This window comes from Protopterus annectens, chromosome 14.part0 (genome assembly GCF_019279795.1).
Source record: "Protopterus annectens isolate FY-2018-M chromosome 14.part0, PAN1.0, whole genome shotgun sequence".
In the NCBI taxonomy this organism is placed as follows: Eukaryota; Metazoa; Chordata; order Ceratodontiformes; family Protopteridae; genus Protopterus; species Protopterus annectens.
Genome location: NC_056748.1, coordinates 50734812 through 50762583, shown reverse-complemented (window position 1 = coordinate 50762583; position 27772 = coordinate 50734812). Strand labels below are relative to the sequence as shown.

At 45.8% G+C, this 27772-nt stretch overlaps 1 protein-coding gene across 1 annotated transcript in view; it reads right to left on the bottom strand.

Moving 5' to 3' along the window:
• DLG5 (discs large MAGUK scaffold protein 5) overlaps positions 1-27772 on the bottom strand; it is a 3463687-nt gene that overhangs the window by 2198651 nt on the left and 1237264 nt on the right. Inside the window, exon 13 of the mRNA XM_044055764.1 lies at positions 26125-26252. Coding sequence (XP_043911699.1) covers positions 26125-26252 — 128 coding nt within the window. The remainder of the gene's footprint in view (positions 1-26124; positions 26253-27772) is intronic.

Below are 27772 nucleotides of genomic sequence, written 5' to 3'. Positions count from 1 at the left end.
TCCTGCCATGTGCGCTGAGGTGAAATGCCTGAGCCCACCATAGAAACTCCTGTTGAAGGCAGGGTATGAGTGGAATTATTGTTTCCAAGCTGTGGTTGCGTTGAGTCCATACGCTTTTTAGATACCATTGTAATTTCCTCATATGCAGTTTTGCAAATGGTATTAGTAGTATGCAAGATGCCATGAACCCCAAGGCCTGCAGAATTTTTCTTGCAGGGAGTTGGGTCTTTGTTGCCATCATTTTGAAGTATTGAGTCAGCTGTCCTTGCTTGTCTGGCGTAAGATAAGCCATCTGGGCCATTGTATTTAAGCTGGCACCCAGGAATATTATGTCTTGTGAGGGCACTAGTTTTGACTTCTTTTCGTTTACTGTGTACCCTAGGCAACTTAGTAGGTTTTTGACAAACGCCAGATGCTTTAATAGAATGTCCTTGCTTTCTGCTTGAATAAGGCAGTCGTCCAGGTATGGATATATTTGAATCCCTCTTTGTCTGCAGTATGCAATTACTGGTGCCAGGCATTTTGTGAAGACCCTGGGCGCAGTAGATAAGCCAAAGGGCAGAGCAGAGAATTGGTAATGGGTTGAACCTGCTATAAATCGGATGTATCTTCTGCAATTTTATCTGATAGGGACATGCAGGTATGCCTCCTTGAGGTCCAACGTTACTAGCCAAGCCTTCTTGCCCAGCATGGGAAGAAGTTACTGTAGTGTTAGCATCTTGAATTTGGGTACTTACAGGTATGTGTTTAGAATTGAGAGGTCCAGAATGGGTCTCCAGGCTTTGTCCTTTCAGGGAACTAGAAACAGTCTTGAGTAAAATCCTTGTCCTTGCTCCTGTGTAGGAACCTGCTGAATGGCTCTCATGTCCATGAGAGCTGAAATTTGCTTTTGAGCCTCTGCCCATTGATTTGGTGGAAGGTTTGGCATTTCTTTTATCCTTGGCAAAGTGTGAAAGTGGAATCTGTATCCTTGAGATACAATATTTAGGACCCATTTGTCTTTTGTGATGATGTGCCAGTTGTCTGCAAAAAGTGCTAGTTTTCCCCCCAAGGGAGCTGCCAAGAGGGTTTTGCTTGGTAGTCTGAGAGGTAAGTCATGGTGTTTGTCTACTGGTAGTTTGAGACCTGTCTTCTCCTCCTTTTTAGGTTGTGGCACCTCATTTTCGAGGCTGGTAAGAGCCTTGTGACTGGCCTCTGCCCCTTGGGCATCTGTATCTGCCCCTCTGTGGTCTGGCAGAAGCTGGAAAGGACCAGTTTTTGGTTGGCCAATTTCTGCTGAAACGAGGGGGTTGAACCTGTAAAAAATCCTTGACCGTCTGCATAGATTTTGCCTTATCCTCCATTTTCTTTAAAACTTCTCTGCTTTTACACCAAATAAAACATCCTGCTGTAAAGGTGCATCCAATAACTTTGCTTTAACATGATCAGGTAAAGTTTGTTCTTTTAACCAAGCATGCCTACGTATGACAGACCCTATCACTGCTGCTCTACAAGAAGCTTCCAATGAATCAAATCCACATTGCAAAGTATGTTTTCCCACTTGTTCAGCTGCATGCAACAAATCTTGCATTTCCTTGTAATCAGGCTGTTCTGTATATGTGAACATTTTTTGTTTTAATTGAGACATCAAATATTGTTGATATTTCAGCATGTGAAACTGACAATTTAAGACCCTCATAGCTAGAGTAGCTGAGGTATATACTTTCTTTCCCCATCTGTCTAGTGCTCTAGAATCCCTTTCAGAGGGCACAGAATTTTTAGCAATAGAGGCCTTAACCCCTTTGGGGCCCTGGGAAATGGTTTCTGGGTCAGCAACAGGGCTTTTATATAGGAATTTGTGTGAGTCAGGGACTCTGTAGTATCTGTCTGGTTTGGCTGGTGCAGGAGGTAGTGAATCTGGGTTAAGGCTAGATTCTGAATAAACATCATCCACAATGTCTAACACAGGTGGAATAGCAAGTGGCCTGTGCTGGGGTAGTAAAAGGAACTCTTGGAGCCTTTTCTTAGAATCAGAGTAATCCGGGCCTTCCCATTGGAAATGTTCCCTCATGGTATGTAAGGTTTCCCTAAAGAGTAGTCTTCTGGGGGAGATGCAGAAGGGATAGACTCTTCAGCATCAGAGTCCTCATAAGGGGGAAAGGAATATTCCTGTTCCTCAGAAGAGTCTGAGGAAAATGAAACCTGGTCAGAGGGAGCGTTGTCCTCCTCCTGTCTTGGCCTTTTATCAGGAGGGGGATGGGAACCCCTGATTAGGGTAAAGTCTTCAGCCATCTTAAGCATCTGTTTCTTAGGCATGGGACCTTGTACTGGAGACTGCTGTACAGTCTTCTTTGTTTTTTAAAGGAGTTTTCAGCTTTGCATATGATTTAATAGTGAGAGTAGTCATTCTGAAGACACCTTCTGCAACTGAAGGCATTTCAACTGCACCGGAATCTCCTTCAGGCATGGAGTTGGAAGGGCCTAAAGGTAAAGGTTGTGGAGGCCTAGCAATCTCCGCTTGTGAATCGGATGTCGCCTGGGGTTCTAAATCAGCAGTCGTCAGGGGCTGCGTAGGCGCCTCACTGAAAACCGAAGAACCGGCGACTGGCCTAGCAGAGGCCTCGGAGTCTGGTTTGGGTCTCGGCTGCCTGTCCTTATCTTTGCGTTTTTTATGCATTCCGGTCGTCGGTTGCTCCGACGGCATGGTATAATTAAATTTCCTACCAACATAATGTCGGGCGAAATCAAACCGACGTTTAATAGTTTGTTTATTAAACATAGCACAAAACCGACAACCTGTGATGTCGTGGTCTGGGCCTAGGCAAGGAATACAATAAGAATGAAAGTCCTTATGAGGTATTTGCTTCCCACAAGAAATGCAATTGTTAACTTTTTCTGACATCAGACTGAGGCAAGAAAAGGTTCCCCAATGGGGTACTTAGCTTTATTGAAGACTTCGGTCTGAAATTCGATTTGAAAATCTCAGGAGTCGGCCGACCGGCACTTGCGAACTGCTTCTGCTTCGGGCACCGCACGGCAAGAAAGACTGAAGAAAATGGCGTCGGATGCATCTTATATACCCCTGGCGCACTGATGTCAGGGAAGAAGCGACAGCAACCGATGCTGGACCAAGACTTTGGAACTCTGGCCGACTGCGGGACCGCCTGACGGCAGGATAACCCAAGTGTGATGACTGCAGCAGTGTAACACGATTAACATCAGCAGCCCTGCAAGAGTTCTCTAATGAATCAAAACCACATTGCAAAGTATGTTTTCCAACTTGTTCAGCAGAATGCATTAAATCCTGTAATTCTTTATTTTCCACACAGTCAGGAATCAACATCATTTTCTGTTCAAGCAGTCCAATAACATGTTGCTAATACTTTAACATATGAAATTGGCAGTTTAAAGCCCTAATGGCCATGGTTGCAGAAGTGTAAACATTCTTACCCCATCTATCCAGCTCCCTGGAGTCTCTTATCAGAAGGGGTAGGATTTTTAGCAGTAGAAGCCTTAATGCCCTTGGGCCCCTGTGAAATAGTCTCTGGATCTGCAATAGGATTTTTAAAAAGGAACTTGTGAGACTCAGGGACCCTGTAGTATCTGTCAGGTTTTCTGGGAGCAGGAGGCAGGGAATCAGGGGCCAAACTAAATTCCGAAAAAGCATCAACAACGATATCTAGTACAGGAGGAATAGCTAAAGGCCTATGCTGAGGTAGAAGAAGGAAATCCCTAAGCCTCTTTTTTGAATCAGAAAAATCCTGGCTTTCCCAGTGGAAATGCTCCCTTAGAGTATGTAAGGTTTCCACAAAAGAAAAATCCTCAGGAGGGGAAGCAGAGGGAATGGAGTCCTCTGCATGAGAATCTTCATAAGTAGATAAGGGCAAATCCAGATCATCAGAAGAATCAGAAAAAACAGAATCCTGATCAGAAGATTCATAATCAACTTCAGTCCTAGGCCTCTTAGAAGGGGGGGGATTGGCTACCCCTGATTAGAGTTATTAGATCTTCAGCCATTCTTATCACTAGTTTTGTAGGCATAGAGGCCTGATCATGTGGCCTGGGCGTCGGTTTTTTAGGCATGGATCAAGATTTAGGCCTAAGTAAGGAAGGAGGCGTCGATTTAATGTGCAAGTCCGTAGGCCTGAATACACCCTCAGAAGCCGGTGCCTGCACAGTGGCTCCGGACCCATCCAAGGCAGAGACATCTGTGGGTTCCATAGTTGAAGCATCTTGCGGCATACCGGACTCCGAATGCGTCTCAGTAGAGGCCTGCGAATCAGAAGTAGCGGGTATCAGGGGCTGCGAAAGCACCTCACTGAGTACCGGCGAACTGGCAACTGCCTTAGGAGAAGTGTCGTTGGCAGTTTTGGACCTCGGCGGCCTGTCTCTGTCTTTATTTTTGCGTTTTTTCGGAATCCCGGTAGTTGGATGGCTAACCGATGACATTTCTGGATAATTAAACCGAGAACCGAAATATTTAGAGGCGCAAATATACCGACAAAGTATAGTGTGCTGATTAAATAAAGCACAAAACTGACAGCAAGGAACGTCATGGTCAGGGATTAGGCAAGGAATACAGTACGAATGAAAATCCTTATGAGGTATTTGCTTCCCACAAGTAATACAATTATTAACTTTTACTGACATCGGTAAGGAGCAAGAAAAAGGTTTCCCCAACGGGGTACTTAGCTTTAGTTGAAGACTTTGGTTCTGAAACTCGAAAATGAAAATTTCAGGAGTCGTCCGACCGGCACTTGCGAACTGCTTCTGCTTTGGGCACCTCACGACAAGAAAGACTGATGTAATGGCATCGGCTGCATGTTTTATACCCCTGACGACCTGACGTCGTGGAAGAAGGGACAGCAACCGACGCAGGACCCATGACTTTGTTAATCAGGCCGACTGAGGGCTACCTGCAAGCAGATAACCCAAATGTAATGACTGCAACAGTGAAACACGAAGAACATCTTTGACTTTTTGACTGAAAGATTGAGCTTGTTGAGATCCAGAATAGAACGCAGTCCCCCATCTTTTTTTGGCACTAAAAAGAAGCGAGAATAAGTACCAGATACTCTTTGTCCTGCTGGGACCTCTTGGATGGCTCTTTTTAGAAGAAGTTGTTGAACAACTTTGACGGCCAACTCCCTCTGACTGGGTGGAACATCGGGGAGATAACTTCTGACTAGAGGTGGTTCCAAAAAGGGAATGAAATAAACCCTGGAAATTATCTTTACTACCCACTGATCGGAACTGACTTTTGTCAAGGCTAGTGGGTGCAGGGAAATATGACCCCCAACTGCCTCCAGGACACAGCAGATGGGCAACGCTTCAGGAATGCTGGTAGGGCTGCTCAGAGAACGGTTCCCTGGAGCCTGATTTTGCAGACCCCCCACCCCCGCCATGATGGCATCATCGTCCACTGAAACCTCTCCCTCTGCTTCTGGAAGAGGATTCATCAAGAGCGTCCTGAAAGGGAGACTGTGTCTTACAGAATCACATCTTTCTGGTTCCTCATTGGGTCTTTGCGAAGGACCTCTGGGGGGCCGAAAGCTTGATTCCTACTGCAGACAGAGTCTTCCCTTCCTGCTCACTGTGGGTCAAAGTGTCCTTTATGGAGGGTGCAAAGAGAATGGAACAATTGAAGGTGGCATTAGTACACGATGCCTTAAAGGGTTCCGCGAACCTACACAAGCATAGCCAGGTATGATGACGCAAGGCAATGCCCGTGCCAGCAGCTCGAGAGGTAGCCTCAGCAGCATTACAGATTAACATCATCAAGGAATTCACGAGAGAGGTCAGATTTGTAAGCTTGGAAGATACCTGCTTGAGGTTCTCCACTGGTAATAACTCTGCAAGGGAGGTGGAGAGCTCTTGAACCAAATATTTTTGGAGGCAGATTTTGGAGGATGGACCATGAAGCTCTACTCTGCTAGCTCTTTCCTCATGACAGCAGCAACCACAATGGCACTGACTGGTACCCCTTTGCTGCAAAACAAATGGTTTGCAGGGGGACTAAGGAATTTGTTGGCCCTCTTTGGTACAGGCTCCTGTGTCCGGTTCCTTCCAAGCCCTGCTGGAGATGAGATCCACTAACTCGTCAGTGGGGGGACACCCAGGAGGTAGAAGGGCCTGTCCTGAAGGCCTTCAGAAATAAGGACTCCTCTGAAGATGGGGGTTGGGGAGACCAACCGCCCTTTTGTTTCAGGAGCTCAAGGATGTACCCAAAACAGACATCATCGGGTGGAGATCTGGGGGACCCATCTACTTCCTCGAGGTCCGTATCCTCGGTGACAGACTCCATGGAGGAGTTGAAATGCATTTTCTCTTATGATGAACCTCCTCAGCTGGGGGCTCTGGGGAGGAGACAGGAACTCCCAGAGGGGAGAAACTACAATCAACTCTGCTACAGGCCCCATGAAGGAGCTCAGTGTCTCTCCAAACTAACACCACTCTTAAGTATTCAACTGTGGTACCACCTTTACATTCTTATAAGAAAAGCACAGTCCGGGTCTGAACTGTCTGCAAACAGCTAAAATTAACTTTGAACCTAACACCACTCTTAAGTATTCAACTGTGGTACCACCTTTAACATTCCTATAAGAAAAGCGCAGTCCGGGTCTGAACTGTCTGCCAACAGCTAAAGTTAACTTTGAGTATGTGTCTACCTGTTTGAGCTAACATTCATTTTCCCCTGGAGAGCACTCTGCTTTGGCTTGTAAGCAGCAACCCCCCCACACACACACAAACACACACTCACTCATCTTCCACTTTCTCTCTTATTCCCTTCTATTAGCAAATAGTATCCATAACTGATCAATACTGTGTGTTTGTTAATTTACACTGAGACCACAGTAGCCTACTGATACAAGGTTATCCTGTTTTTCCACCTGAGTAATGGTTAAGAAATGACTTACAGTTTCAGAGCAGTCCTTGGTCAATTGTGATTGTTTCTTAAACACAAACTTGTCTTTGCTTTGGCACATTAGCAGCAGTACAAAGAACTGCTGCTCACACCCTTGTTCTCCCCTCCCCCTTCCCTGTTTATTACCTTAAGACAATCCCAAAGTTAATAAATATTACCTGTGGCAGGCACCATTGTTATAACTACAACCACCCTTGTCACTATCATATGTTCATTTATCAGTTAACTCTGTTACCTGATTGTTTCCAGCCCCCTCATAACAGCAACTAACAGGGTCTCTACCCGCTTCGCTCCCCACCCTGCCCCCTATTCCATCCCACCCCCAGTGGTCCCACCTTTATTATACTCACAAACCCCTCCCATCTTTCCAGTAGCCAACCACAGCACTAACCCAACATTACCTCCTCCATCTTCCCACTACTATCACACCTCCTCAACTAACATGTACAAGCATACCTTACCTATGCTCACGGCATGAACTCTCCTTGCATATCTTACATCTTACCAAAGCTCCATCATTCCCCCACTAAACCACTACCACTGTACTACTACTACTCACACCACCACTCATGTCTCACCCTCACTCAGCTCCCCTCCCACCAACTCAAGAAACATCCCTATGCACCCCCCACATATTCTACCAACTATATTACTGAAACATAAAGCATCCCTACAACTTAACACAGTAACCCTCCCACCATACCTATTACCCAAAGAGCACAATCATAAAGTTTCCCTTATAAACAAACACATTCAAAAACTGAGGAAAACTAATAACCTCATGCATATCTAAACTAGTCCTAAGTGGAGATATCCACCCCAACCCTGGCCCTACCATCTCCAACCCCAATCCTCATCAGACTAGAAACCACAACTTCTCCCATATTACAGCCAATAGTAAGCCAAGTGACTTCCTTCTACTACGCCTAAATATTAGAAGTATATCTAACAAAGTCCATGAACTCCATGCCACCATAGACTTGTACTCCCCAGATATAGTCATCCTGACAGAAACCTGGCTAAAACCTCACATTACCAGTGAACAAATACTCCCTACAGGTTATGGCATACTAAGAGTAGACCGGCTAAACAAGAAAGGAGGCGGTGTAGCTATAATATGTAAACAGCATCTAAACATCCAGATCTTAAAATCATCGGCTCCACAAATAGGCAATGAAGAAATAATATATACCAACCTCAAAATAAACCAAAACAAAACCATCAACATAATTGGATGCTACTTCTCACCTGGCCAAAACATCCCTCCACTAGAAAACCTCCTCAGCTGGTCTACCCACCATCACCCCCAAGAAACTATCATTTTAAGTGATTTCAATATTGATTGGCAATCCTGTTCTGGCAACTATCCAACCCATCATGTAAACCTTCATGGTTTCACCCAACTAGTCCAGTCGCCAACCAGGATAAATAAAAACTCCAGCAAGCACACTACCCTGGACTGGATACTAGTCAATAAGAACTCCCAGTCATATATAACAGGCTGCTTATCAGATAGCCTCAGTGATTACTCCCCAACATTCCTACTCAAAAAATACCTATACCAAGCTAAACCTGTCATCTACCGTCAAATACGTAAAAAACTAAACTTTAACCCACTCACATTCGTCTCATCCCTCAAAGAATGTAACTGACATCCTCTAAAGTACCTCAGTCTTGATGACACAGTTGAATTTTTTAATACTACCTTCCTGAGCATCCTTAATTACCATGCCCCCATAAGACTTTCCAGAATCAAAGCACAACCCTCCCCATGGCTACAGAAAACCACTAAGTCAGAAATGAAAAACAGGGATAAAGCCTGGGAGCACTGGCGCAAAAACAAAACCCCCTCAACTAGACAGAAATTCCTAGAACTACGCAATAGAGTCAAAAAGCTAATAAAACAGGACAAATTCCAGTACTACCAGTCTGCCCTAGACTCCTCTCAACACAGCCCCAAACAATTCTGGTCCTCAATAAACTCCATCCTCCACCCAGGTAAAGTCAGTACCCCTCCTCCTAACATCCCTCACTCCTCAGGAAGTATTGCTACCTCATTCAACACACACTTCACACAAACCATACTATCACTAGCTAAACAACACAACCCCCCTCCCCTCCAATTCACACCTTCAACTAGTAATCTCCCCACTGCCTTCTATTTTTATCCTGTACCTACCTCCAACATAAAAAAACTCTTAACTAAACTTAAGCCCACCAGATTAGCAGCAGACAACCTCCCAAGTGAACACCTACAAATCGCAGCTGATGCTCTGGCCTGCCCAGTATCCATCTTGATTAACCGATCTCTGTCAGAAAGTTACGCTCCCACACTGTGGAAAGTATCACATATAATTCCCCTCCACAAAGGCGGACCCTCCACAGAACTAACCAATTACCACCCCATAGCTATTCTCTCTCCACTCTCCAAAATACTAGAGAGATGCATACACTCTCAGGTCTCAGACTACCTCCTTACTAACAACCTCCTTTCCAATACTCAGCATGGTTTCTGACCAAACCATAGCACCACCATTGCCTTACTCTCCTTTACTAACACTATCCTTCAGCATAAAAACAATGGCTATCTCTCCTCTGCTACTTTCCTAGACCTATCTAAAGCATTTGACATGGTCCCACACAAACAACTTATCTCTGTCGTCAAGAACCTATCCTTCTCGCAATCAGTCACCAACTTGTTTCAGAGTTACCTGTCTGACCGCCAACAATCCGTTGTATGGCAGAATGACATATCTCCCCAACTACCTGTCTCCATAGGGGTTCCCCAAGGATCCATCCTTGGACCCCTACTCTTCTCTGTTTTCACCAATAATCTAGCCTCTGCCACCAAACATGGCACACTCTTACAATATGCAGATGACTCAACCATCATCTGCTCAGCCCAGTCCCTACCCAAACTGCAAAAAGTCACACAGGAAGCCTTTTCCTCTGTTGAAACTTGGTTATCCGATGCCCAATTAATACTCAACCCAAACAAAACTAAACTACTCATCTTCCAACCCACCAAACATACTCAAAACAACTCTCACTTTATCACAGCAAAAGACAACACCACTATATACCCAACTGAACACACCAAATTGCTAGGAGTGGAAATAGACAATAAACTAAAATTTGACATTCACATATCCTTGACCATAAAAAAGTCCACAAAAAACTAGGAGCACTATACAGAAATAAGCAACTTCTCACCAAAGCAGCAAAGATTTCAAAAGCAAATTCCCACCTTATCTCCACCCTACTTTATGCCTATCCAATATATACCAACCTAAGGCAATGCGATCTAAACAAGCTAGAGACCTGCTACAACAAAATTGCCAAATTCGCCACAGGGGCATCCTACCGTAGTCACCACTGTCTCTCACTTGCTGAACTGGGCTGTCTTGAACTCCCTCACCTCCTTTAATGGTATCAACTCTCACTCGCCCACAAACTAGTAAATCATCCACTAAATGTCCCATCCCTCCAGAATCTACTCCAACCCTATCGCACCACCAGACCACTAAGATCCAGCAACTAAAATCACTTGCAGATCACTAAAGCCAATAACTCTGCTTGTGAAGCACTATTCTCTTGCACCATAGCCAAATTATGGAACTCCCTCCCACCCACAATTACCTCCATACCATCATGCACCCACTTCAAAACTTTACTAAAAGCGCACCTAAAAACATGCTGGCTATGCCCTTGCAACTCCCACTCTAATATCATCCACCCCATCCAACCACTACCATTCTTTCCACTCCACTAACTACTTTGATGATAGCAAGCTCAGATGCTCATAAGCCAGTACTTATTATACAGCAGGAACTTCTTCTTGTAACATTTGTTAATGTCTGTTACGTACTTCACAGATAAAGATTCTAGTTGTCTACTGATGTACTATGTTCTTCATCTGTAAATATGTTGTAAGTAATTGCTATGTAAATTGTTAATCACTATGTAATCCAATGTAACTACTGTCTGTTTATTTTAACTGTGGAGCTTTTCTCCCCGGGCCTCCACTGAAAATGGACCTACATCCAGTCGGACACTCCCAGTCAACAAATATAAACAAATAAATAAATAAATAAATAAATAAAATAAATAAATACCCTGAAGGCTTGATTAGGAAGGCTGACCCAGGACAGGATGTGAGGTCTCCCCAGCCAAGATAGAGAAAGGCCATGAGGGACTCGGAGGTGCAGCAGAGGGAATTCCATACCTTGATAATGTCCTCTCTGCCAGCCTGAAAGCCGAAGGGCTGGAAGAGGGCCCTTCCCCCACATCCGAGGGAGAAGTCCCCCGGAGTGGAGGAATGTGTCTGGAAACAGCCCCCGACCACCAGATGATACTGGTCAGGAGCTACTGAAAGCCGAAGTGTCGAGAGGAAGGGATTGGTAAAAAAAAAAATGGTACCAGACCCCATCGCAGTTTCGGCATTGACCACTCCGGCATGGGGCTCACCCCGCTTTGAGGGTGGACGAACAGAATAAGCCAGGGATCCCAGCGGGGATGAGAAAGGGGGAATACTTTGCCTCATTGGAATCTGGTCGCAAACTTCATGGTCCCTAAAATCCAAACCCAATGCGATTGGATGAGGAGAATGAGAAGCTGGGGTGGGGGTGGGGGGGAGTTCCCCTGGCCGGATGGGCAGGAGAAGTTAGGAGACCCATCTCTATCTGTGTCTTGAGAAAACTCCTCATTATCCTGTCCATGTCTGAGAGCAGAAGGCTCCTGGAAGATCTAGAGGAAGAGGAGGAGGAGGAGTTGGTGGACTTGGAAGGAGACTTCCCTGACCTACTGCCAGGCTCCAGAGAATGGATCTGATGTCTCGGAGCCGAACGTGGTCTCTGGAGGTGGAAGGGTCTGCAGGCTCCTCCAAGATTATGATCAGATTCAACAACCCTGTCGGATCCGAAAGCTTAATTGGCTCAACAGATGGATCCGACGACCGGGTCTGATCCGTGGCTGGCCCCACCTTGGTCAGATCCGAGGGCCCCTGATCTGGAGAGGACCTGGATCTGACCAAAAGCTCCATGGCTCTTAGCTCTGAAGAACTCAGATCCAAGGCAGACCAGGCTGGGATTAGATCCAGGGACTTGGGATCTGACAGTCGCGGTTTCTTGGTGTGAACTGGCTGAAAAGAAGGGGTCTTCCTCTTCGGGTTGGAAGAGGAAGCCTTGGAGACGGAAATGAAAGGACCCCCTTGCACCAGACCCTTTAGCAGTAATTTGTTGCGGTGCTCCACTAAGGCCCTGGGTTTAAATGCGGCACAAAGGTCACACTCAACTTCCAGGTGTGGAGTGCCCATGCAATAAATACACTCCTCGTGCATATCAGAATAAGGCATTTTCCGACCGCACGAAGGAGCACTTTTTAAACCCAGTGGGCCTATCAGACATACTAAAACCACAACTCACGCTACAGCAATGAATAAAGCCCTAACAGCTGAAAGAATACAAAAGGGCGCCAAAGCCCATGCATACACACACAACTAGCCTAACTAAACTAATGGGAGATGAGGTTCTACTTTATAAAAAGCTATAAAACTAGACTAGAAAAACTACAAAACTAAGAAAGATAATAAAAAGGCGTCAGAGAGTAGCATGGCTTTATAGGAGAGGGAGGAGACAGAGCCTTGGATCCATCTGTTGAATATTTCCAGCTCGGATCCAAGACCCTGTGGTGATGAATGAAGACATGGATAATATCAGATCAAATGTTTTTACCATGTTTATCCAATAACATAGAATCCTTTTCCAGTGGGAATAGAGGTAGGGGATAGTTTTCACACTTTGGGTAGGTATTGCTAGAGAAACAGCTGCAAGATCAGCTTTTTGGGCATTATATAAATCCAGGTCTATATTAGAACATCGAGGTTTCAAACCTTGAAACAGCTGCAAGATCAGCTTTTCGGGCATTATATAAATCCGGGTCTATATTAGAACATCGAGGTTTCAAACCTTTGAATGTTCTAATATTGAACCCTATGCAACGAAAGCTTAAAATATCGAAGCAACAGAAAACTGAATTTTTTTCCTAGGGAAAGAATTTGGTTGTCCGTTTCTGTTGCTTCAGTATTTTCAGCACTGTGGTAGAAAGTTACGGGTCGGGTTCAGGTAAGTGTGCGATTGTGTGGATGTGAGGGTTAGGGCAGGTTATGTGAGTTAGGGTTAGGGCGCGGGTTAGGTATGTGTGCGATTGTGTAGACGTGAGGGTTAGGGAGCTTGTGAGGTGAGTGTGCGATAGTGACGGACCTTAGGGTTAGGGTTTGGGTTAAGGTAAGTAGGTAGTTAGTGGTGTGTGTATAGTTTAGTGTAGGGTTAAGTGTAAGATTTTAGGTGTACGTGTGTGGATTACTGTTTGTTTGGTGTGCTTGTGTTGTGTGTGTATATGTTTTGGAACAGCGATTTTTTTTTCCCTAGGAAAAAAATCGCTGTTCTGACTGTTTGAAAATGTAAGCTTTCGCTTACATAGGGTCGATTAATCACCGTTCTCTTTTTAAGCGGTCGGTGATCTAATATAGACCCTATAAATCCCACCTATCTAATGTAGATATATACAAATCAGCCCTTCTGGGTAATGGAGACTGTAAATTAGTACACTGTCACTTTTCACAACAAAAATGAAATTAAGCTTTAAAAAAACACTGTTATGACATAACCATTACAACAGTGTTGTATCTAAATGCTCTCATTTTTCTAACCCACACAAAATGAGACACAGGCAGCAAAAAGTACAGTTTTGTACCTACCATAAATGTAGATGTTCGAAGATCCACATTGCTGCAGTCCTTACATATGGGTAGTCCGCTGTCCTCGGTCGGCCCGAATACCAAAGTATTAGGCTGACGTCGATCATGGGCGCCTAGATCTGACATCAGAGCGTCAGGGTATAAAAGCGCATGACCGACGTCATATCCTCAGTCTTTTCTTGCCCCAGATGTCAGAAGGTCCTAAAAAGAAAGGCCACAGCCCAAAAACAGGATACCTCCCAAAAACATGCTCAACAACAACCATCACCCAAATCATATAACCATGTCAAACTACAGAGGGGAAGGAGGGAGGGTAAATTGGACTGCAGCAATGTGGATCTTCGAACATCTACATTTATGGTAGGTACAAAACTGTACTATGTTCTTCATCTCACATTGCTGCAGTCCTTACATATGGGTAGAATCCCAAAGCAGAGGTAAAGGGAGGATGGCAAAATCATAAAGCATTAGGGGCTGCTAAAATGCCCTGTAATATTGCAGTGGCAAATCCAGCCCTAGACTTAGAATAAAGAGGAAGGTGGTAATGCTTGGAAAAAGTATGTACTGAACTCCAAGTGGCTGCTTCCAAAATATCTTTTGTAGCTACCCCCTTTAGAAAGGCAGTAGAAGTGGCAGTAGCTCTAGTGGAATGAGGTCTGATTCCAGCCGGAATCTCCTTACCATGATGGGAATAACAGAAAGAAATACAAAACCCAATCCATTTAGAAATAGTTTGTTTTGAAACAGGTTTTCCCTGAGAACCCAAAGCAAAAGAAACAAACAACTGCTGAGACTGCCTGAACCCCTTGGTTCTGCTCAAATAATAATGTATCTGCCTGTGAATATCCAAAGTATGCAAAATCTTCTCCCCTTTATTTTGGGGGTTTGCATAAAAAGTAGGCAAATGAATAGTTTGGTTCAAGGCCACACTAGAAACCACTTTAGGCATAAAGGAAGGATTAGTATGCAAAGATACCCTATCCTTATGAAAAATCAGGAAAGGTTCCACTGCCATAAGGGCCTGTAATTCAGAAACCCTTCTTGCAGAGGTAATGGCCAACAAAAAAGCAGTCTTCCATGATAAATACTTTAACTCGGCAGTAGCTGCAGGCTCAAAAGGTTGTAGAGTAAGCTTTTCCAACACAAAATTGAGATCCCAAGCAGGAGTAGGAGCTCTACGTGGGGGTCTTATGTTCTTTGCCCCTCTAAGAAATTGCTTAAACAAAGGATGTGAAAATAAAGGAGGGTCACAGTCATAGTGAGCAGAAATGGCTGCAGCATGAACCTTGATCGAGGAGAAAGACAAACCCTTGTCCAATAACTCAGTAAGATATTGAAGAGAAACACTTAAATCAGGCTTGGAAACATCAAAGTCCTTCGCTTTGCTCCAAAGAAAAAATCTCCTCCATTTATCAGCGTAAACTTTCCTTGTACTAGGCCTTCTAGCCTCCAAAATAACATTCAAAACTTGTTGTGTAAGCTGAGACCCTCCAGGGTCTAAAACAGAATATGCCAGGCTGTGAGATGCAGAGACTGAATCTTGACATTGAGGAAGTGATTGCCCTCCTGAGGCAAAAGATGCGGAATCAAAGGCAGAGGCCATGGAGGCTCCCGTACCAAACTCCTCAGTAGTGGATACCAGTGCTGTCGAGGCCAATCCGGTGCTATCAGAATCATGGATGGCTTGTCTATTCTGGCCTTCAGGAGTACCTTGGGAATGAGAGGCAGAGGTGGAAAGGCATAGACATGAAGATTGCTCCAACTGAATGATAGAGCATCCACCTTCCAAGCTGTGGGATGAAACATTTTTGTGCAAAACTTTGGCAACTGGTAATTCAGTGGAGAAGCGAACAGATCTATGTCTGGAGTCCCCCATAACACTGTCAACTTTTGAAACACATGAGGATCCAGTTTCCACTCGTGAGGATCCACAATTTGTCTGCTCAACACATCCGCTAAGGAGTTCTGTGCTCCTGGTAGAAACCTTGCCTGAAGATTGAGGTGTAAACTGAGAGCAGACTCCCACAAAATCATCGCTTGCCTGCAAAGAGGGTACGAATGGGTTCCCCCTTGCTTGTTGATGTACCACATGACAGTAGTGTTGTCTGTTTGAATCAACACCTGTCCTGGGTGAAGTAAATCCTTGAAAGCCATCAATGCAAATTGGACTGCTAACATCTCCTTCAAGTTGATATGCAAATGTCGAAGTCTGACAGGCCACGTGTCTTGCACCCATTTTCCATTGAGGTGTGCTCCCCAAGCCTTGTCCGAGGCATCTGTCGTTAAAATCTGACTCGCCTCTGGTCGGGTCACAGAGAGTCCCTTGTTTAGGTGACATTCCTGAGCCCACCACAAAAATTATTTCTGAATGCAAGGTATTATCCGAATGACAGTGTCTAGATCTTGGCAGTGCTGTGTCCACACATTTTTGAGATACCATTGAAGCTTCCTCATATGCAGTTTGGCATTGGGAAGCACCAGAATACAAGATGCCATGAACCCCAAGGCTTGAAGGACTGTCCTTGCAGTCAGCCTGGACTGTAGAGACATTTGATGGAAATAAAGAGAAAAGCTGCTTTGTTTGTCCGGGGTCAAAAAGGCCATCTGGGAAGCTGTATTCAGTCTCACACCCAGAAAGCACATGTCCTGAGAGGGTACTAGACTGGACTTTGTTTCGTTCACAGAATACCCTAGGCATCTTAACACTACCATCAAATACTGTAGATGATGCAGAAGTTCGTCTTTGTGTTGTGCAATAATCAGGCAATCGTCCAAATAAGGATAAATCTGTATTCCTCTTAACCTGAAAAAAGGCTATCACTGGAGCCAGAACCTTTGTGAACACTCTGGGTGCAGTAGATAAGCCAAAGGGCAATGCAGAGAACTTTTAGTTATGTACTCACCATAACTTCAGATGTTTGGGATCCATCTCGCCTACACTCTGAATGATGGGTTCGGAGCCGATCCCTCGGCTCCGACTCGGCACGCTTATGCCAAAGAGCGAAGTCTCTTATTGGCTGAGCTTACTATATCCCAGGATGCACCACTACCAGTCCCCCAGATCTAGTTTGTCCGCATACATGCACACACGCATACCCTGCTTATATAACATCGTCAGATGAAACAAGATAAAAACAGTTGAACTCAAAACCGTTCAATCTCTTCTGATCTGCAAGGCAGGGGAAGGAGGGTGGGTATCAGGAATGTAGCGAGATGGATCCCAAACATCTGAAGTTATGGTGAGTACATAACTAAAAGATGTTGTGTGATCCTATCCCGCCTACATTCTGAATGATGGGACAGCGCCCCTAGCACCTGAATCCTGGGTGGCTCACTGGAAAACACTCCTGAGTACCGTGGAACCAAATGATGCTCGCCCTTTAGATGCCACATCCAATTTGTAGTGGGAAATGAAAGTGCGGGTTGGACCAAGTAGCCGCAGCACAAATTTCCGATATAGCGAGCTTGGAATGAAAGGCTATAGAAGTAGCCATAGCTCTGGTAGAATGAGCTTTGATAGATGTTGTAAGTTGCTTATTCGAAGAAGAATAGGCCTGAGTTATGCAATCTCTGATCCATTTTGAGATAGTAGCTTTTGTGATGGTTTGGCCCAATTTATTATCTGAGAAGGACACAAACAACTGGTCTGACTTACGAAGTTGCTGAGTCCTGTCTAAATAGAAGCGTAATTGCCTGTGAACATCCAATTTATGGAGAGTGTATTCTGCTTCATTGGAGAATTTTGGAAAGAAAACTGGTAGCTCTAGAGATTGTTGAAGACAGAAACTAGAACAGACCTTTGGGACAAAGGATGAATTAGGCCTAAGTGATACTCTATCCTTGTGGAAAATCAAGTACGGTGGCTTAATAGACAGGGCTTGAAGCTCTGAAACTCTTCTTGCAGAAGTAATAGCCACTAAGAATGCCGTTTTCCAAGACAGATATTTTAACTCGCATGTAGCAGCTGGTTCGAAAGGGGGAGATGTTAATGCGAAGCACCAAATCAAGATCCCACGGAGGTGCAGGATGAAAAACTGGTGGTCTTAATAGGCTCGCACCTTTAATGAACGCTTTGCATAGTCTGCTGCTCATCAAAGGAGGATCCGTGGATTCGTGGAATTTAGAGATAGCCGCTAGTTGGACTTTAATAGTTGAGACAGAAGATCCCTGATTAAACAGGGATGTTAAGAATTTCAAAACCTCTGGGACAGGAGCAGTGATAGGGTCTAAGCCCTTGAGTTGAGCCCAGATAGCAAACCTCTTCCACTTACTAAGGTACAATTTGTTAGTGGTGGGTTTGTGGGCGAAGATAAAATGTGAACTACTTCCGGTACTAGTGTGTGCCTTCTAACTAAGGTCGGAAGTGGAGGAGCCAAGCTGTCAATTTCAAAGATTGAAGGGACTGATGCCAATGTCCCGACTGATGGATTAGCAAGTCCGAATCAGGTCTAAGGTCCACGGATCGCCCACTGCATGCTTCTTCAGGTAAGGAAACCATATCTGACGAGGCCAGTATGGGGCAATCAGAATCATTGAAGACCCCAGTTGAGAAGCTTTTGAATAACTTTGGGAAGAAGTGGAATTGGAGGAAAGGCATAAAGTAGCCCTGTTGGCCAAGGTTGTGCTAGAGCATCCATGGCTGGTACTTCCTGATGTGGGATCAAGGAGAAGAACCTTTGGCACTTGGTGTTTTGTGGAGTTGCAAATAGGTCGCAGCACGGCCCCCATCTCTTGAAAACCTGGGCTGCTACTGTGCGGTTTAGAGACCACTCGTGAGGAGAGAGAATTGTCCTGCTTAATTTGTCCGCCAATACATTTGACTTTCCGGGATGTGGGTCGCTACCAAGAAGCGGTTGGTAGCTACAGCCCATTCCCACACTCTCATGGCCTCTCTGCAAAGGGTACGATCTGGTCCCTCCTTGTTTGTTCAGATACCAGACCACCGACATGTTGTCTGTGTGGATGGCGATGATGCCCTGAGGAAGAAACTTGTGTAAGGCCTGTAGGGATAGAAGTACAGCCCTCATCTCCAACACGTTGATGTGGAGAAGAGCTTGCCTGGAAGCCAGGAGCCCTGAACTAGCCTGCCCAGACAATGCCCCCACCCTATCTGGGAGGCATCTGTCGTCAGGGTAACCACTGGAGGGGGGAGAACAAAGGGTTTTCCTTGATCCAAGTTGGATGTCTGAAGCCACCAGCGAAGGTCCCTTTTGCATATTTCCGTAATCATGATGTGATGATTGAGGGGAAGATCCTGAAAGGACCATTGAGTTGACAAGAGCCACTGAAGAATCCTCATGTGTAATCTTGCTAGAGGAACTAAAAGAACCGTGGCAGACATTGAGCCTAAAACCTGTAGGACCATCCTGGCTGGGGCTTTGGATCTCGAGATCAGAGCTTGAACTTGGCCCTGTAAAGTTCGGATCCTTTCGGCAGGAAGGAAGATGCATCAATCTTGAGTCTATCTCTGCCCCTATAAACTTTATGCTGAGAGGGCAGCAAGACAGACTTTGACCAATTGAATGTAATCCCCAGGGAAACACCCAGGGAGATGGTGGCTTTGAGATTGTCCATTAGTAGATGCCTGGTGGTGGCAGTCAGGAGCCAGTCGTCGAGATAGGGAAACACTTGGAATCCAAGACTTCTCAGGTGAGCCGTCACTACTGCCAAACACTTGGTGAACACCCTGGGGCTGTGGTGAGACCAAAGGGCAGAGCACAAAATTGGTAATGACTGACTCCCAGGCTGAAGCGCAGATACCTTCTGGACGCCTGATGTATCGGTATGTGATAATAGGCGCCCTTGAGGTCTATGGAGCACATCCAAACATCCTTCTCCAACAACGGGAGAATGGATTGTAACGTGACCATTCGAATTTGGATTTCGTGACGGATTGGTTCAGTCTGCTGAGATCCAATATTGGTCTCAGGTCCCCTGTCTTTTGGCACTAAAAAGAACCTGGAGTAATTTCCTGATCCGATCTGGTCTGTGGGGACCGGTTGGATGACTCCTTTTCTAGCAGCTTTAAAGCTTCTGCGCTGCTATTTCCCTTTGACTGGGTGGTGGGTCCGGGATTCTCTTGGACGGTGGGGTGAGTATTTGAATGGGATGGTGTAACCTCCGGCAATGATCCGAAGCACCCATCTGTCCTGAGTGATTGACTCCCAGGCTTTTAGGTGCTTGGCAACGACACCCGACTGGCTCGAGCAGCACAGCCGGGCAATCCCTCATGACGTGTGGGAGGCTGAAGAGCCACGAAAGGACTCGCGGTCTCCAGAATTGCGGGCCCTCTGCCGCCTCTGGGACGGCGTTCCTGAAAAATTTCCCGCCTCTGCCTCTGGACGGGAATCTTCCTGCTGTTGGGAGAAAAACTTGAGATTTGGAACCACATTTTCCCCTCCTTTAGCCTTGGGGTAAGGCCGAAAGGGAGTGGAATAACGGGCACCTACGGCAGATAACGTTTTCCCTCTTGCTCACAGCGGTAAGGGTGTCTTTCACCTTGGGTCCAAACAATGAGGACCCGTCAAAGGAGCGTCGGCGAAGGAAGATTTGAAGGCCTCCGCAAACTGACACAAGCGAGCCAGGCTTGTTCACGCACAGCCACGCCTGTGCCTGCCGCTCTACCCGCCCCTTCGGCCGCATAGGAAATGAGCCTCATGGACGAGTTAGAAATTGACGTAAGGATAGCCAACTGAGAACTAACCGACTGGGCTAGCTGCTCAGGTAGGTTACCCGAGAGGGAATCTGACAACTCCTTGACCAGATCCCTCTGAAGCCTGGTAAAATGTGCCAAATAATTCAGAGACCTTAAGGTAAAGGCCGCTGAAGTCAGGGTGCGCTTCCCGTACCTATCCATACTCCTAGACTCCTTATTAGGAGGATGGACGGACGTTGAAGCCTCTGCCACGTCCTGTTGTGTAGCAGATGCCACCACCATGGCATCTACAGCCACGCCTTTAGTAAGGAACTCCTTCTCGGGGGGAGCAGATAAAAATTTATTTGGACGAGAAGGGACTGGTTCCACGGTATCTGGATGTTCCCACGCCCTTCGACAAACTAAATCCAGAAGCTCGTCGAAGGGCGGAGACACCCAGGAGGCGGAGGGCTGAGCCCCAAAGGCCTTGAGGAGCACTGACTCGTCAGCAGAGGGGGGTTTGGATATCCAGCCGCCTCGTTGTTTGAGGATCTCTAAGATGTCTGCAAATGAGACATCATCCGAGGACGACTTCGGGGACCCCTCTGCATCATCCATATCAGTGTCCGATGTAATAGACTCGGGGGAGTCCACGTGCTTCCTCTTGCACGATCTCTTCCTTGGGGGTTCCTCTGAAGACAACTCCGAAGAACCCTCAGGAGGAGGGAACCCCACTGGGGTAACCTCAGGCCTCGGGCTCCGCTGGCTACGGACAGGGAACTGCCAAAGACCCAGTCTCCACGCCCAGGGAAGGTGCTGGTAAACCGGAGAGATGGTCAAGAGGACTTGGCCAAGGCACTCCTCATGGCCCTGAAAGCCGGACCCCAGAATCCTGGGAGTGTCCGGACTCGAGCCGTGATAGCCGACGGAAGTCCCGAGCAAGCACCGAGGGGAGGCTCGGAACCAAAGCATAGGTCCCAAACATCACCCCGGTCCAGCCGAAGAAGTCCACGTACAAACTCGGACCCGGCCCGGTTGGAGTAAGGGTCGGAGCCGACCCTGAGATCTCCACCGCTCCAACAGCACCTGCTCCGACGGAGCCAAGCAGTCGGAGGAGGAATGGCAATGGGTGGGCCAAGGTCATCGGCTCCGAAACCAGCTGGGTCGGAACCGAAACAAATTTTGGAAGACTGGGGACTGGAACAGTCTTTGTAGCACCCTGTCTATATCAGAATCCGACATCCTCAAGACCGAGAGGAAATAGAACGGTTTCGAGAAGGCCTCTCCATCGGCCCCAAAGGGCTAGGGGACCGGCTCCGAGGCGACTCGATGAGTATCGGCGCCGAGGGAATACTCACAGCAGATTCCATCGGTGCCGAGGTAGACTTCGGCGCCGAAGAGGAAGTGTCTGAGCTGGCGACCCTTGTTGGCTCCGAGCAGCGGAGCCGACGGTGACCCGCCTCGATGCCCCAGCCATCGGCTCGAAGCCAGAGGAGTCGATACTGGTGGCATCGAGGCAGACCGTTTCAACCTCGGCTCAAGTCTTTGGAGCCAAGGAGAGGCCTGCCTAAGTTTCTTGGCAGTCGGATCCGACGGACTGGTCGGAACCAAGCCCTTTTCTTTGGCGGAGCAGGAGAGGATGCCAAGGCTTCTTCAAAGGAAGGTTTAACTAACCCCTTAAGAATCAATTTATTTTTCCTCTCCTGGAGGACCCTTGAGGAAAAAGCGTGACATACACTGCACGACTCCTGCAAGTGCTTTGCCCCGAGACAATATACACAGAGCGAATGATCGTCTGTGATAGACATTTTAAACCCGCATTTAACATTTTTAAAGCCCGAAGGCCTAGGGGTTTGAGACATGATGTTACACTCACTTTGACAGGAAAGTAAACAATTAAACTCTTGCTGATGATAAAGCTAAGCTTACTGCAAACACTTCCTGTAAAAAAAGGACAGGGAACTCTAAACCAACTATAGAAACACTAGAGACCCTGTAAGTATTAAGGGTTGACAGTCCGGGAAGGCCCTGGATGGAGGGGCCGAAAACAAACTCAACCCAATCACACACAACAATTTTACAATCCAATCGTACACAAAAGTTAGCGATAGCCGTTAAAACAGCTTTTGTGAGCAAAAATAGCAAAAAACTGACAGAAAAGTTAGTTAATAAAAACTACTCAGCCCAGCCAGCTCGAGACCACGTCTTCGCAGGGAAGCGGCAAACGAGATCTGGGGGACTGGTAGTGGTGCATCCTGGGATATAGTAAGCTCAGCCAATAAGAGACTTCGCTCTTTGGCATAAGCGTGCCGAGTCGGAGCCGAGGGATCGGCTCCGAACCCATCATTCAGAATGTAGGCGAGATAGGATCACATAACATCTGATAATGTAAATTTCCAGCCCGAAAACGCAGGTACCTCCTGCAACTGGGCCTGATAGGAACATGAAGATAAGCCTCTTTGAGATCCAGAGTTACCATCCAGTGATCTTTTCCCAACAGAGGTAAAAGCTGTTGTAATGTCAGCATTTTGAACTTTGGAATGTCCAGATAAGTGTTGAGGATAGATAAATCCAAAATTGGTCTCCACTTGTTCCCTTTCTTTGGCACTAGAAACAGGCGAGAATAAAATCCTAGTCCCACTTCTGACAGAGGAACTGGCTGTATAGCTCCTATTTGAAGAAGTAAAGAAATCTGCTTGTGAGCCTCTATCCTTTGCCGAGGAGGAACGTCTGGCATGCCTTTGAAAGGAGGCAATGTATGGAAATAGAACTTGTAGCCTCGGTTTATAATGTCCAATACCCATTTGTCCTGGGTGACTAAAAGCCAGTTTTGCTTGAAGAGTGCTAACTTTCCTCCCAAAGGAGCTGCCAGGGAAGAAGAATCTGGCAGCTGAAAATGCAGATCATTGGGCCTGTTTACGAAAGGACTGGCCCCTGCCCTCACCTGCAGATTGTGCAGGTGAACTCCAAGTTCTAGGCCTGAATGTACTTTGAGCTCTGCCCCTGCCACGTCTAGATCTACCCCTAGACTGAGAATCAGAAGAAGGGTAGGTCCACCCCTTAGTAGGCCAATTTCTACTAAACTTTGGAGGTTGCACCTGCAAAAATCTTTAACAGTCTGCATGGACTTAGCCTTGTCTTCCATTTTCTTCAAAACCAACTCCACAGGGGGACCAAACAAAACTTCAGACTGTAAAGGGGCATCCAAAATTCTAGATTTAACATGCTCGGACAAATTCTGATCCTTAAGCCAGGCGTGCCTACGAAGAACTGAACCAGTGGCAGCCACCCTAGAAGAGGCCTGTACAGCATCAAAACCACACTGCAAAGAATGCTTACCCACCTATTCAGAGACATGTACTAAATCCTGCAATTCTTTACACTCTATGCCCTCTGCCAAAGCATCCACTTTAGATTTTAGCTGAGAAAGGAGGAAATTCTGATATTTCAACATATGAAACTGGCAATTTAAAGCCCTCATTGCTGAAGTAGAAGAGGTATACACCTTCTTACCCCATCTATCCAAAGCTCTAGCTTCCTTATCTAGAGGAACCGGATTCTTTACAACAGAAGCTCTAACACCCTTAGGCCCCTGACTAATAGTTTCTGGGTCCGCCCTAGGACTCTTATACAGTTATTTATGAGCCTCAGGCACCCTGTAATACCTGTCCGGTTTAACTGGCGCAGGAGGCAAAGAATCTGGATTAAGGGAAGCCTCCGAGAAAACATCTTGAACAACATCCAAAACAGGAGGTATAGCCAAGGGTCTATGCTGTGGTAAAAACAAGAATTCCCTAAGCCTCTTCCGTGAATCAGAGAAATCCTGTCCTTCCCACTTAAAATGCTCCCTCATGGAATGCAGAGTTTCTGAAAATGAAAAATCCTCTGGAGGAGCAGCAGAAGGAGTGGAATCCTCTGCATCAGAATCCGACTAAGGGGGAAAATCTTGAATATCTTCAGCAGAAGAGTCTGAGTCATCAGAGGCCTGATCCAAACTTTCCAACTCTGGCTCCACCCTGGGCCTCTTATCAGGAGGGGGCATAGAACCTCTAATTAAAGTAATCAAATCTTCTGCCATTTTAAGCATGTGCTTTTTAGGCACAGACCCTGAAGTACCTGGAGGGATACCAGAGGAAGGCAAAACAGACCTGCCCTTAGAAGAAGCCTTAGAAATAGTAGCAGAAGGCCTAACCACCTTAGGCATAGAAGGGAGAACAGTAACTTGAGAGGCCCCTTCAGCTTGTCCTGACTCCTGTGAGGCCACATCCTGCAAAATCAAAGTTTCCCCCTGAGACTCAACAGAACCTTCAGCCGGATCCACCTGCTCCACTGTAGTTTCTGCAGGTCCGGCGTCTGAAACGGACGAATCAACCCGTCTAAGTTTCAAGGATTTGTCTTTGCGCTTCTTTGTGGAAGCGGGCGTCGGAGGATCCGACGGCATATTATAATTACACCGCTTACCAAAGACTAACCTAGCACAATCTAACCTTCTTTTTATAGTGCGCTTATTAAACCTAGCACAAAACCGACACCCGACTACGTCGTGGTCCGGTCCCAAACAAGGAATGCAAAGAGAGTGATAATCCCTATGCGGTATCTGTTTCCCACAAGAAATACAATTATTCACTTTTTCTGACATCCGGAATTAACTGAGTCAAGAAAAAACAAAAATATTCCCCAACGGGGTACTTAGCCCAACTTGGTTTCGGTCTGAAACTCAGAATACGAAAATTTCAGAATGCCGAACGGCACTTGCAACGCTGCTTCTGCATCGGACCATGCGGCAAAAAAGACTGAGGATATGACGTCGGTCATGCGCTTTTATACCCTGACGCTCTGATGTCAGATCTAGGCGCCCATGACCGACGTCAGCCTAATACTTTGGTATTCGGGCCGACCGAGGACAGCGGACTACCCATATGTAAGGACTGCAGCAATGTGAGATGAAGAACATCAAGTTTTGAGTAGATTCAAGTATAGAAAACACTATGAAGAAATTAAGTTTATCTGGGAAGCATTTCACACCAAAGAAGAAATAACAAAATTGCAGGAAAAATTCTGTTCTCATTTACCACTAAGGAAAGCATTTTTTGTTGCTAAAATCAAAAAATTAATGGGTTAATAACATCAGCAAGTCTATCCCTGTTGTCATTTCTGTTGTTTTGAGTGACAGGTATAGCAAAGTTGGGCTACCAGGGACAGTGCTCATTACATAAGTCATCGACAAGCGATGGCATTCTTTACTGGTGTGTGGAGCATACAAGTCACCAGGGATGGCACTCTTTACTGAGGTCTGCTACACACAAGCCATCAGGGATGGCACTCTTCACTGATATCTGGCAAACACTAGCCAACATGGATGTCACTCTTTACTGAGGTCTGGCACACACTAGCCAACACGGATGGCACTCTTTACTGAGGTATGGCACACATTAGCCAACAGGGATGGAATTCTTTACTGAGGTCTGGCACACACTAGCCAACAAGGACGGCACTCCTAACTGAGGTCTGGAACACACTAGCCAACAGGGATGATCCTCATTATTGAGGAGTGGTACAGGCCTACTGCGAGGGACATTGCTCATGTCGGAGGTCTGGCACAGAACCACCATCGATAGTGCACAGTACTGAAGTCTGGCACAGGCCAAACTGCCAGAGACGGTGCTCCTTAATGAAGTCTAGCAAAGGCCAGCCCTCACAGACCCTGGTTATTACTCTTTAGGAAAAACTGAAACCAGAGATGCTCTCAAAAAAGCAAACACAAACATAAAAACAGAGAAAAACAAACATTACTGGCTAATTTTCATTACTTTGAGGGTATTTGCCTACCTCAACCTTCCATCTGCAATACTTCCTTTGTCCACTTTCGTAACAAATATTCCACAGTCCCCTGGAAGATAAGGTTCATTCACTCCTTCTGCAACATCAAATCCCAGTGCTGTCAAATCCATATCATCCTGTCAAAGAATGAGATAAAAATTTGAAGTGGAAAACAATGTCTGATACTGATATTAAAACACAGCTGAATGTTGGCTTTTAATGGCTGAAAAACATTTGTGTTTTAGTTTTGCGAATTAGTAACACTTCCCTTTATGCCATACAGTTTTGTCTGGGAAGCAGAGGCCATTTCTAGACCTCAGTAATGACAAAATAAAGTTTTAAAATAAGTGACTGAAAGGGGACCTCTGTGGGTCTGTGACATGTCCATCCTTTCTTCCACATAAATTTGGCTGTTTTCCTCAGGTGCTCCTGTGATTAGAGCTGACGATTCACTCTACATTAAATCACCAGCACAACATCAAGTGTACACTCAGGAGACCAATCCAAGCTCTCCAACTTGCTGCCTCATCCCAGACATTATGCAATAGCACCTTCTGGAAAGAGAGCAAAATAAGACCAGACATCCACAGTATTAGCAGCATATATAAATATACTGGCCCAATTTATAAGGAGCAACTCAACCATTGAAAAAGGAACAACTGAAATAAATAAACTAACACTGCAAACCCCTCCTCAGTGGGTTGGTGATTGTAAACAATCCCAAGCAGTAAAGCAGTAGAAGTAAACTGCCCCCGTCCCAGGAATCCAGGAGGCAGAAGATCAACTGCCTTGAATAATTAAGTATCGTTAAGTATTAAGCAGCCAAAGAACATCTAACTTCCAGAGTCACACACAAAGCAGTAATGTATGAAGATGTAAAATGACCAAGTGGCAATAGCACAAATGTCAACAAGGGAGAGATTACTGAAGTAACAGAAGCAAATATTCCTACAGAGAACTGGCCTTTATAAGCAGTATAGGCTTGTTAGCCTCCTGATGGCAAAAGGAACTGTAGTTATTAATCCACTTGGACAGGGTTTGCTTAGCAACTGTCAGCTCCTTTTACTACAGTAGCAAAAACAAACTGCTCCTCAGTCCTCCTCATGTAAATTCTGACATGGAAATTCACATCTAATCTGCTAAAGTAAAATCTATCGTGAGAGTCCATACCCAAGAAGCAAAGGATTCTCATCCCTGAGTTCTGCCTCAGTACAGAAAACAAAGACAGACACTTAACTCACTTCTGAAAAAAAATGTAAGCTAGTTTTAAAGGAAACCTTATCCTTCTGACAGGCAGACAAGGGCCTATAACTCAGACATACTGCAAGAAGAGGTAATGGCCAAAGAGAAAAGAGTCTTTCAACAGAAGAACTTTAGAGCCGCCAAACAAGTAAGTTCATACAAAGGGATTTGGCAAGCCACTCAATCATTTTCAAGTCCCAAGAAGGACAGAGTTGTTCTTTAGTGCACAACAAAAACTGTAGGGCATATTTATGAGTGCTTAAACGGCAAGCACTGGTCCAGAAAGTACAGTTGTGTACACTTACCATAAATGTAGACGTTCGAGTGCATTCACTGTTGCAGGCCTGACTTGTGAACTTTCCTGCTGTTATAGCCCTTGGCCAGCCTGGCTACCACAAAAAAAAAAAAAAAAAAT